Source organism: Lontra canadensis, unplaced genomic scaffold (assembly GCF_010015895.1).
Source record: "Lontra canadensis isolate GAN:19392208 unplaced genomic scaffold, GSC_riverotter_1.0 scaffold70, whole genome shotgun sequence".
Classification (NCBI taxonomy): Eukaryota; Metazoa; Chordata; class Mammalia; order Carnivora; family Mustelidae; genus Lontra; species Lontra canadensis.
In genome coordinates this window covers 3,450,510-3,463,423 of record NW_022631064.1, presented here as the reverse complement: position 1 = coordinate 3,463,423, position 12,914 = coordinate 3,450,510, and the positions used below count along the sequence as shown (strand labels likewise).

The 12,914-nt window shown below is 34.1% G+C and overlaps 1 protein-coding gene across 7 annotated transcripts in view; it reads left to right on the top strand.

Annotated features, from left to right (window-relative positions):
- CNTLN (centlein) overlaps positions 1-12,914 on the top strand; it is a 307,186-nt gene that overhangs the window by 75,375 nt on the left and 218,897 nt on the right. For all 7 annotated transcript variants that reach the window (XM_032880530.1, XM_032880532.1, XM_032880534.1 and 4 more), the window contains exons 4-5: positions 7,179-7,313; positions 7,915-8,094. In XM_032880530.1, coding sequence (XP_032736421.1) covers positions 7,179-7,313; positions 7,915-8,094 — 315 coding nt within the window. The remainder of the gene's footprint in view (positions 1-7,178; positions 7,314-7,914; positions 8,095-12,914) is intronic.

Genomic DNA, 12,914 nt, shown 5'->3' with positions numbered 1-12,914 from the left:
TTTTAAAGATAAGTTTACCCCACCTACATTTCTTGATATTTGATCTTTGTTCTCTGACTGTCCTAATGTTTACATTTTTAATGTTTTCTTAGCTTTTTATATTTGTTATATTTTTCATTTGTGTGTATTTGCGTGTTTGCGTATACATGCATTTTCATGTTGATAGTTGGGGATGTTTAGAGTTTGTATTATTTCTTCTAGTGATTAAGTTATTACTTAAATATTCTATTTAGCAGTATACTTCTTGCTTCTAACATATTCTGAAAATGTATATAATATCTCTCAACTGTGCACTGTAAAAAGATAAGAAAATTAGTGTATTTTGAGTTGTTCAGCCTTTGTTTCTTCTGCATTTTAAAGTGAACTTATAAAGAGTAATTGGAGGACTTATTTCTTATTCTCAGCATTTTTTCGTTGCGTTTTTTGTACTGTCAAGATTTATAATGCTTATGTTCCATAACTACCTTATCCATTATTTTTAGTGTAAATTCTGTGGGAAAATAGATCACATTATATTGGTTTTTCCTGTTGCTGCGTAACAAATTATCATAAGCTAGTGAAATACAGTTATTTCACTATACAGTTATTAAGTTGCTGTGGGTCAGGAATCTGGACATAGTAGGGATCTCATATGGTTGTAATCAAGGTTACAATTGGATTGTGTTCTCATCTGGAGGCTTGACGTAGGAAAAATCTGCTTCTAAGCTGATTCAGGTTGTTGATGGTATCCGTGTCCTTGCAATTTTAAGACTGATGTCCGAAATGGGACCGAAGTCTGTTTGGGTTCTTCAGAGAAGTAGAAGTAATAGATGTGCATACATATGTCTGTTATCTATCTGTATCTATCTATATGGAGGGGGGAAGTTGATTTTAAGGCATTGGCCCATGTAATTGTGGGCTGACAAGTCTGAACTGTGCAAGATTGGCTGACAAGGTAGGGACCCAGGGAAGAGTTAATGTAGCAACTCAATCAGAAGGCAGTCTGGAGGTACAATTCCTTCTTTCTCAGAGGCCTATAGCCCTTTCTCTGTGGTCTTTAGTTGACTGGATGAGTCCCAGCCACATTATGGAGAGGTAATCTTCTTTACTCAAAGTCCATTGATTTAAATGTTAATCACATCTGAAAAATATGTTTGCAGTAACATTAGACTCATGTTTCCTCAAAAACTATCAAAAACTGGGTACTGTGGGTACTATGGCCTAGCCAGGTTGACACTTAAAATTGACTAAATTGGTAAAAAGTTCTGAGGTGAGCAGACCTTTAGTGTGAGGTTTTATGTTTATCTGGATAGGCCTTAGGCTGTCTTTACCGTTGGCTATAGCTATATGTGTCAGAAGCTATCGTTTGTTTTGTTGTTCTTTTTTATTTGTGTCTCTCTAGAAATTTCTTAAATATCATCAGAGACGCATGATTCTGCCCATTGTATTCTCTGGTTGTTATATAGAAGTCCTACTGATATGGTGAGGTGTCAGAGGGAAGGGAAGCATTCTATAGTTCCATAATTAGGTCTCAGTTTTGTTTTTTTTTTTTTTAAGATTTTGTTTATTTATTTAACAGAGATCACAGGTAGGCAGAGAGGCAGGCAGAGACAGAGGGGGAAGAAGGCTCCCTACTAAGCAGAGAGCCCGATACGGGGCTCGATCCCAGGACCCTGAGGCCATGACCTGAGCCTAAGGCAGAGGCTTAACCCACTGAGATACCCAGGTGCCCTTTTTTTCTTTTTTTTTTTTTTTAAAGATTTTATTTATTTATTTGACAGACAGAGATCACACGTAGGCAGAGAGGCAGGCAGAGAGAGAGAGGAAGGGAAGCAGGCTGCCTGCTGAGCAGAGAGCCCGATACGGGGCTCGATCCTAAGACCCTGGGATCATGACCTGAGTCCAAGGCGAGGCTTTAACCCACTGAGCCACCCAGGCGCCCCTCTTTTTTCTTTTTAAAATATTTTTAAAACTTTATTTATTTTTTTAAAGTTATTTATTTATTTATTATTTGACAGAGATCACAAGTAGGCAGAGAGGCGGGGGTGGGGGTGGGGTGGGGAAACAGGCACCCCGCTGAGCAGAGAGCCCAGTGTGGGGCGCCATGCCAGGACCCTGAGATCATGACCTGAGCCGAGGCAGAGGTTTAACCCACTGAGCCACCCAGACACCCACTATTTTTAATTTATTTATTTGACAGAGAAAGAGGGAGAGAGAGAGAGTACAGCACGGGGAGGGTCAGGCATAGGGAGAGAGAGAACCATGCTTTCCAGTGAGCAGAGAGCCTGATGTAGGGCTGGATCCCAGGACCCTGGGATCATGACCTGAGCTGAAGGCAGCCACGTAACTGACTGAGCCACCCAGGTGCCCTACGTCTCAGTATTTGAGAGAGCTTATGTCCTGACATTGTGACCATGATAAGTACTTCTCAGTCCCCCCACCCCCTTGGATTGATAGAAAGGGTAGAGGGTGTTAGAGTTAGGTATTTCCTTTCAGCTAGGTTGGTTAGGCTCTGGCAAAACTTCCCCAAGATTGGGCTTTTTTGGACTTTGTAACTCTCAAGACTTGCCCACTTTGATCTTCCAGCAATCTGTTAATTACACATTAGATTTTCCTACTCTGGTAGTGGTTCCCAAGGAGTTTTCTGCTCTGGTAAATTGTCATTATCTGTCCCTACCTGTTTGTTTCTCTAGTTTGAGGAACAATAGTTTGCTCTATGACCCCACCCAATTCTTTGATAGATTTAGGAAGAGTTGTTGATTTTTAGTTAGTTCAGCTTTTTTTCATGTTTGTGAATAGGAAAGATGAGTTCCAAGTTCCTTACATGCTTGAGTGGAAACTCAAAGTCCCTCTAGTGTGTTTTTGTTGTCCCACTGAGCAGTATTAAGTAGCTCTTAATTTTTAAGACTTATAGCCTATGGAATAGAATGACACTTAAGAATGACAATTCCTATAGCTTATTTAAATCTTATGTATCTAGTCAAATTTCTAGAAAGTTAAACACACACATACATGCACTCATGCACATTATTTTTTAGCTGGTTGCAGAAAAACTTTCATAAAAGTGTAATCTAATATAACATATTTTACTGATGATAGCATAAAACATTGCCTATAACAACTTTTGGTAAGACTGCCTTAGCTTTGTCACTGATAGTTATAACATAAATCGGGTAATAGATTCCCCTTCTCGTATTGCATTAGATGATATGACTCCACTCACAGCCTAGTATATTGTATTTAATTAGATGCTGATAGCTCTTCAATGTTTTACCCCCCCCTCTTTTTTTTTAATCTTGTAAGAAGCTCAGAAATGAGTTTTGGTTCTGTTACAGTTAGATCTGTGACCCCATCCTTCTCCTCCATTTACCATTGTTTTAGTTGTTGTGGCTTCATAACTTCTCTGTTTTTTACTAAAACTTCCATGCCCCTTTGAAAGTAGGTCATATAAATAATATATTAACATGTTCAAGTATTGCTCAATAGAGTTTTAGGTTTTATGCTGCTGCCCCTCCTTCCCCTTTTTTCCTGCGTCATACTCTTTATCATTCTCTTCTTACTCTATAGACTTCTCTTGACCATGATGTGAATTATTCATTTCATGTCTTATCCATAATAAATTATTTGTTCCAGACATTCTTTCTCTTGTCACCCTTTATGCTTTATGGTTCCTCTGAGTTCTGTTTGCTATTTTAATATTAACTCATGCCAGACCATTAAGAATGTACTCTATCCAGAAAAGTTTGTTGAAAACTTTCATAAAGCTATATTTTAAAATGAATTACAGCTGTATATACCTGTAGTTTCATTATTTAAAGTAGATCACTAAGAGCACACTTTAATAGGAAAATATTTTGCATTATACAAGATTTTGCAAATCTTAAAGGTTTAAGTTACTGATTGTCTTTTATTGGGAGTGCATCTTTATTACTTTAATGATTATTCAGTGTAATATCAGATTTATCAAACTAATTACAAGGATATTCGTAGTTTGGGTTAACTAATTACCTACTGTATTATGCTTTTTTATTTAAAAATTAAGTTTATGTTTGGACTTGTTGATTACTAAATTCACTCAAATGCTGAAATTCAAATTATTAAATAATTATCATGAAAGGGCTTGCTATTGGTGTTTAAGTTGTCAATTTCTGTTAAGTTTAGCTGACATGAATGGGCAATCCCTTCTAAAACTTTAATCATTTGGCTCAGTGTTCTTTCCTTCCAGGGTCTAAATAGTTTTTAGAATAGATGAGAATTCTCATATTTTGTCAGTTCTTTCAAAGGAGAGGTCTGTAGTCTGTAAACAGTCTTAGTGTTCATGTGATTGAATTTATCATTCTTTGTCCATCTCATTCATAAACATTTGCTAATCTGGTTTGGAAAACACTATGAGTACATAGTTAGTATGTAATGTGTCCAATGAATAATATGGGCAAGACAGAAATCTAGGAAGGGTAGAAATTACTGTGACAGTCTGGGGAAGCCTTCATGGAGAAAGGGAGAGATTGAATCTTGAAGGAGGGTAACACTTAGATGAGAATAGAAAAATGGGCTGTGAATTGTGGATGGGCCACACTTATGCTGTTTGATTGATGTCAGGGAGATTTTGATATGCCCTAATAGTTAAAATAGGAAGTAAAAATTAAAACTATATTGAGGTTCCATTTATACTTATTAGATTTGTAAAAAATTACCAAGCCTGAGAGTCAAGTGTTGGTGCAGATGTAGAGCTGTGAGAACTCTTGAAGTGCTCATAGCCTATGACTTAGTGATTTTACCTCTAAATATAATCTTAAGCAGTATTTTTCAAACTTTTATTAGTATGACCCCCAAACTGAAAAAAATACATTCTACCTAATTACCTAATATACCCACACGTGAAATAAAATTTCATATAGTAATTGTCCTTACTCTTATAATGAAGGTAAAAATACAGCAAAATATGCACCAAATATGAATGTAATCATATTTAAAGAAAATATAAATGAAAAATTAAGCACTATAAAAATTTAGGAGATACTTAATATAGTGTATCTGCTTCTTTCATAGTTTTTTTGCTGAGAATTTATGCTAACATTTTGATATTTTCTATTGTATTCTATTCCACTTTTAAAAAATGCTGATTGTGATAACTAAATGATTTAATGACCCATTACTAGATTGCAATTTGTAGTTTGAAAAATACTGCTTGGGAGAAATTCTTGCTCATCTCTATCAGGAGACATGTTAAGAGTGTTTATAGCAGCATCGTTTGTATACCCCTTTTCCCAAAATGGGAAGCACCTGAAATATACACTAACAAGAGATAGATAAATATATTATAGTATATTTATATTATAGAATAATACTATACACCAAGGTAATTGAACTGTAGCTATACCTTTCACTATGGATGAATTTGGGAATGTTGAGCAAAAAATAGCAAGCTGCAGAATGTGTGTAGTATGATTTAATTTATATAAAGTTCAAAAATAAGCTAAACTGTACAGTATATCAAATAGGGATACGTGTGTCTTCAAACTATAAAGAAAGACAAGGCTAAGAACCAAAGTTGTAGAATAATGCCTTGCCCTGGAGGACATGTAAGTGTTATAAGGATCAGGGGACCTACAGAGGACTTAAAGATAATGGTATGGTTGTGTTTCTTAATTATGTGGTTGTGGATACAAGGCTACTCTTTTTATTCTGTTCTTCGTACCTTACATATTTCTCACAGATTATGTTTTGTATGCATTCAGTATTTGATTTTTTTTTTTTTTAAGAGAGAACGTGTGTGTCTGAGGAGTGGCTGGGGTGGGGCAGAGGGAGAGGGAGAGAGAGTATCTTAAGCAGACTCTACACCCAGCATTGATGCGGGGCTCTATCTCACCACCCTGAGATTGTGACCTGAGCTGAAATCAAGAGTGGGACAGTTAACCAACTGAGCCATCCAGGTGCTCCTTAAATATTTTCAATTAGAACTAAAGTAAAATCAACAATTAACATTATAGCTTAAAAAATTAGAATATAGTAGTTACTCTCACTTTATTCCTGAAACTCATCCTGTTTTGCATCCTATCCTTGAAGCTCCTCCTCAAGTCACTTGGAGCATGTTTAATAAGGAGTAAATATGGGAGTACAAAATAAATTGATATTTAAGAATCAGATGAGCATCACTGATAGATCAGAGATGAAATGAAGGTCAGGGTTTTCTGTTGAGCATCCTACTTAATAACAGAGCAGTATGTTATAACTTGATGTGTCTTCTTGTTTGGCAGGCCAATGGGGCTTTGGGGAATGGTGCTATTAAAAATGACCTGGAGGCTTTCAAAAACATTATAAGTGTGTAATGGATGCTTAATAAATATTAGTTGAAAAAATGAACAAAAGTTAGGTTGACAAAAGTTGAAGAAGTTTAGAAAGAGATAGTATCAGGATATGGATTTCAGTTTTGGCATGTTAGTTTCAAGTTCCAGCAGATAATCCAAATGGAGGTATTATATTGAAAGTTGGAAATGTGACATTGTTGACTCATCACGGCTGAATTAGGATTAGTAAGACTCTTATTAGACAGAGATGAGATCAGAAACCAAGAAGAGGTAAATTTTCTGAGAGAAGAGGGAAACTAAGAATCGAGTCATGGATATGTCCTGTAATTAGGTCTTATTTAGGTATTTCTGCAGGTAAAAAGAGTAGTCAGTTAAAAACTATGGCAGTTTTAATATCGTGAATATGTTTTTCTACACAGCAAGTTATCTTTGGTACTAAAACAAACTTGTCATTTTCCAGTCTTGAAAATTACGAGTGCCTTCACAAAATCATAATTGTTTATCTAGAAAATGTTTTCTTCCAAATGATACTCAAATAAGAGGGTAATTCTTATTTTAGCTACATACACATTTTCTTTGGAATGTTTTATAAAATTTTGTTTTTCTTTTATTTTGCACCTGAATCCCAAAAGTTTGCTTTCTGAATGTGGCTTGATATTTGGCATCCAGTTTTATGTGTTCTTCATCTTAAACTAATAAACAGATACCACACTTGCCTGTTTAGTTGAAAATTGATGGGCATGTCACCAGAAATGAGAACTTTGATAATAGACATTATTATGAAAACTAGTTAATCCTAATATTATTGATCAAAATGTGAAACTTTTTAAAATAAAATATTTTTTTCTTAGAAATACCAGCTTACAAATGATTGTGATTTTTTTTCCATAGAGAGAAACAGGACTACAAATAGAAATAAATGACCTTGTAAAACGGAAGATTGTAGTTGATGAAGAAAATGCTTTCTTAAGGAAAGATTTCAGTGACTTGCAGAAGAAATTTAAAGATAAAAGTCAAGAAGTTAAGGTGTGTTGGCTTGTACATAGTTTTACAGTATTATTGCTTTGAAATCCTACTTTAAGCTTTGTCAGCCTTTGTGGCACGGAAAGTGACAAGCTTGGAGGAAAAATTGCCTTAGGCCCTGCTGTACCACACAGTTTTCTCACATGCAAAAACTGAGAAAGATGCTTTAAAGATAAGACTCCAAGCTTTATAACTTTCAGATAAATAGTTAATGATGGAAATGGAGCTAAGAAAGTAGGAGTGTGAATATGTGGCTTCTTGTAATTAGATTCTGATGGGACTGGCATTATTAATTGATAAAACCCAGGTCTGGGAGGATATGTCTGTGTGGGTCTCAAAAATAGCTGGGGACAGCATCAAAGGCAGCTTGATCAATTAATGGGCTCTTTGCAAATGTGTACTCATCAAAGCTGTCATCCAGTGAAAAAATATGACCCATCCACCTGCATGAAAAGAGGCCAATAAAAGTGTACAGGTGACCTTGGCCATCAAATATAGAAGAAGCTGCTGTGAGGGTAAAACTGCACAGTTTATATTTGCTGATTAGTTCTCACCTTTTTTTTGCTTTGTTTTGTTTATCGGCCCTTGTGGTACTGTTCTACAGGACACTAAGGAGTGTGTACAGAATAAGGAAGAGCAAAACAGACTGGTTATAAAAAATCTGGAGGAGGAGAATGAGAAATTAAGTACCCGCTGTGCTGACCTGCTAAATGACCTGGAGAAACTGAGGAAGCAAGAAGCACATTGGAGAAAAGAAAAACATAGCATTGATGCAAAAATAAAGGTATGCAGTGAGAGTGGAGAGCATGAGAATGATGCTGTTATTTCAGATCTAACTTCTTATAGGAAGTTTATTACATGTGATTTTCTTTAAATAACAAGTTATATATTCAAATCCACCAGTGGGGACCAGCATTAATTTATATTCCTTCACTTAAGACCCACAGCTTTTTAAAAATTGATGTTGCAAAGCAGGAAACTGACTTCAAATAGTTATCTAAAATGTAATCATTAAAAAATAAAGGCTGTAGCATTTTGAAATGAAACATGTTTTGAAAAAATATATTTAGAATCACAAGGTTTGACTTTTCTCAGTTAGAGCTTAAATTTATAAGTATAGCTAGAATTCATTACAATAGAGTTTTAAGAATGTATTCTCCAGGTCTTTTGAAAAATAAAATGGGAAAAAAGCATGAAGCAATTGAGAAATACTCATATGTGTTTTGAAGATGGTGCTTTTCTTTGGCTTAGGAGGCCTTATTCATAGTAAGATTTTATTTTCATAGAAGATGAAAGGTACAGTCAATCTTTGTAATATGTCCATCAGTATTTTTCAAAATAATTTTTTGGTGGCTTTCTCTGTCTTGAGAATATTTTTGTTAACTTTTTTCCATTGAATTATAGATTTCTCTTTTACCATAGATTTTGTTGAAAAGGCCAGAAACAAATTTTTATGCTAGTAAATATGATAGTGCCTCTATGTATGCACACATAAAAAGAATATATAAGTACACACACACGTGTGTATATATATATTTATATACATATAAATATATATTTATTTATAAGTATGGATATACTAAGTATGGATATGTGTGTGTCTGTGATCATTTTAGAGGTGAAGGGAATGTGTATTTCTGAGTGTGTGAATCAGTTCATTGCACATATTTAAGAAAATACATTAAATCTTTTAGTGTGTCATCAGAGAATAATTGAGCCATTGAGAGAATTGAATTCTGGTGCATTTGTTTTCTCAACTTTTATGTCAGTTTCTGCTTCCCTGCAATCTTTAAGCAGTTTGTTAGTGTGATAGGGTGAGTGGTACTTCCTTATGTTAATTCATAGGCACATGAGTATTTGGTGATACTTTTCATACCATTGATGACTATTTGCCACTTAAATAGTTTATTCTGTCATTTGCTGTGGTTTTTAGTTCTGGGACTTTTTCCTTTAATTGGGAAGTGTGTCTTATTAATTTGTAGACATTATTTATTCTGGGTAGTAATACTTTTTTTGCTATATGTACTACAAGTACTTTCTGTTCCATGAATTTCAAGTAAGATAAATTGGACTCTGAAAAGTTTGTGGATCTAGAAAGAGTATGTTTTATTATTCTCTAATGTTTTTGCATTGGCAATCTTATTTGCTAAAGTTTTCCCTATTCCAAAGTCTGTAATGTACTTAGAGTTTATTTTGGGGTCTGTTGTTTCACACCATTTATTCAATAGTTTATTGATTTGTGATGTAATCTCTCACATCTCAAAGTGTTTCTGTGTGTTGAGGTTTGTTTCTGGACATCTTATTGTTTTCATGGTTTTAGGTATCGTAGTTTTGTAATTTGACTCATTATTTGGTAGGAAGTCTGCTTCTTTTTTTTTTGTAAGTCATGAACCTTGTATGTGCTTCTCCACTATCTTGTAATATTTTAGAACTGTTTTGTTACTGGGGCACCTGGGTGGCTCAGTTAGTTGAGTTCTTGGTTTGCGCTCAGGTCATGATCTCTGGGTTGTGAGATTGAGTCCTGCATGGGACTCTGCTCAGCGAGTAGTCTGCTAGAGATTTTCTCTCTCCCCCTCTCCTTCTGCTCCTCCCCTCACATGTAGGAACGTTCTCTCTCTGTCTCAAATAAATAAATAAATCTTAAACTTGATCTTAGCCTAAAGGCTGAGAAACAACTCAAATAAGTAAACCTTAACGAACAGGAATGATTTTATTAGTTTTACTGAAAAATTCTATTAGAAAGTAGATTGGAACCATACTTAGTTTATGAATTAATCTTGGGAGAATTGTGACCCTACTGTTCATATATGTGGAATAAGATTTTGTACCTTTCTTAAAATGGCATTGTCCACTGTTAACTAGATTTAGTCCTAGCTACTAATATTATTGTAAAAAGATTGTATAATGGTAAGTAATATTTTAAAATTATATTTTAATTATTTCTGGAAGGCCGGGTTGATACTGATTTATCCTAACCTTCTTTTCAATAATTTTTTCTAATTATCTTATTAGTGGTAAAAATTTGTATATTTTCTTGATTTTTCTAAGTTATTAAGAAAAACTTTGCTTCTTTCTTTCCTTCCTAAAGTATTAGTTGGCATATAATTCACATGTAATCCTTTTAAAATTCGCAGTCCGAGTGTAATCATTTTTAGCTTATGCAGAGTTGTACAGTTATTACCACAATTACTTTTAGAACATTTTCATCATTTCAAAAAGAAACCCTGTAACCTTTAGCAATCGCTCTGCGTTTACCCCTTCACCCTGGATCCCTTGATAACCAGTAATCTGCTTTCTTTTTCTGTAGATTTGTCCGTTCTAAACATTTCATATAAATAATATCATAGTATATGGTCTTCTGTGACTGACTTCTTCTACTTAGAATAATGTTTGCAGTGTTTATCCATGTTGTAGCATGTATCTGTACCACATTCCTTCTTATTGTTGAATAATATTTCATTACATCGCTATCCTACATTTTATCACCAGTACATGAACATTTGTGTCTTCAGTAATGTTGCTGTGAGCACTTGTGTACAAGATCTCATGTATACATACCTGTATTTTTATTTCTCTTAGATACATACCAAAGATTGAGATTACTGGGTCATATGGTAACTGGTTTTAAGCTTTTGAGGAACTGTCAGTTTTAGAAAGCAGCTGCACCACTTTACATTGTGAACAGCAGTCTGTGAGGGTTCTGATTTCTTTTTGTTCTCATCAACACTTGTTATTGTCTGCCTTTTGGATTTGTTCTTGTGGATGTGAAGTGGTTTCTCACTGTGGGTTTGATTTGCATTTCCCTGATGGCTAGTGATGTTGAGCCTCTTTTCAGATGCTGTTGGCTATTTGTCTATTTTTGAAGAAATGCAAATTTCATTCCCTTTACATATATTTCTGGATACAAGTCTCTTCAGCTATAGAGTTTCAAACTATTTTCTTCAATTCTTGGAATGGTTTTTTCCTTTATTAATGGTGTTTTTGAAGCATAAAAGTTTTAAATTTTGATATTTATCTACTTTTTCTTTTGTTACCCCTGATTTTGGTGTCATATCTGAGAAACCATTGCCTCATCAAAGATCAAGAAGATGGAAACCTATGTTTTCTTCTAAGAGTTTTATAGTTTTATATCTTACATTTAATTCTTTGATCCATTTTGAGTTAATTTTTTAATATGGTGTTTGACAGGAATCCAACTTCATTCTTTTGCACGTGTTATTCAGTTGTTCAAACACCATTTGTTGAAACAGACTATTGTTTCCCCCACTGCTACTGTGTTTATTGAATATCAGTGGACTGTAAATATAAGGGTTTATTCTGGATCTCTATTCTGTCCATTTGATTTATGCATTTATCCTCATGTCTATGCCAAACAGTTTATTATTACAGATTTATAATAGATTTTGAAATTGGAATTGTGTGTCATCCAGATTTTTTATTCTTTTTTCAAAATTGGCTATTTTGGATCTCTTGCATTTCCATATGAATTTTAGAATAATCTTTTCCATTTCTTAAAAAAAAAGCAAGTTGTGTTTATTTTGATGGAGATTGCATCAAATCAGAAGATCAATTTGGCAAATATCACTATTTTAGCAATATTATAACATCTACTCCAACATGGGGTGTTTCATTTTTCTAGGTCTACTTTAATTTCTTTCAGTAATGTTTTGTGGTTTTCAGAGTATGATGCACTTCTTTATAGAAAAGTATTTGCATTTCTTTGAGTTTGTATTATTTCTTTTTTCTTTAATGGAATTCATCTTTTTAAATTTAAATTCAATGAGCTAACATATAGTACATCATTAGTTTCAGATGTAGTGTTCAATAATTTATCAGTTGTGTATAATACCCAGTGCCCAGGTACATATTATTCCTAAATATTTAATTTTTATGCTATTCTAAATGGAATTGTTTCTTCATTTCCTTTTTGGGTGGTTCATTCCTAATTATTAATTTTTATATAGTGATCTTATACCTGCAACGTTGTTCAATAAGGTTGATTCTTTAGGACTTTCTATATGTAAGATCATGTCATCTACAGATAGAGAAATTTACTTTTTCTTTTCCAATATGGATGTCTTTTGTTTCATTTTGTTCCCCATTACCCTGGCTAGAATCTCTAGTATACGACTGAATAGAAAAAAAGAGTAGACGTCTGTGTCGTGTTCTTGAACTCATGGGGAAAGAATCTACTCTTTCATGCTTAAGTATGATATTTGCTCTATGGTTTTGTTGATATACTTTATCAGATTGAGGAAGCTTCCCTCTATCCCTAGTATTTGATTGTTGTTGTTTTTATCATGAAGGGGTTTTAGATTTTGGCAAATGCTTTTTTTTATATCTCTTGAAATGATTTTTTTTTTTTTTTTTGTCTTTTATTCTATGGGTATGGTGTGTTATTTTACTTGATTTGGGATGTTAAACTAACTTTATGTTGCTGGGATATTTTTGTCTTTATCTGGCTTTGGTGCTAAGATAAACCTGGTCTTGTAGAATGAATTAGAAAATGTTTCCTCCTCTCATATTTTTGGGAAGAGTTCAAGAAGAATTGGTATTCATTCTTTTAAAATGTTTGGTGGAGGGCTGTCTGGGCAGCTTAGGTGT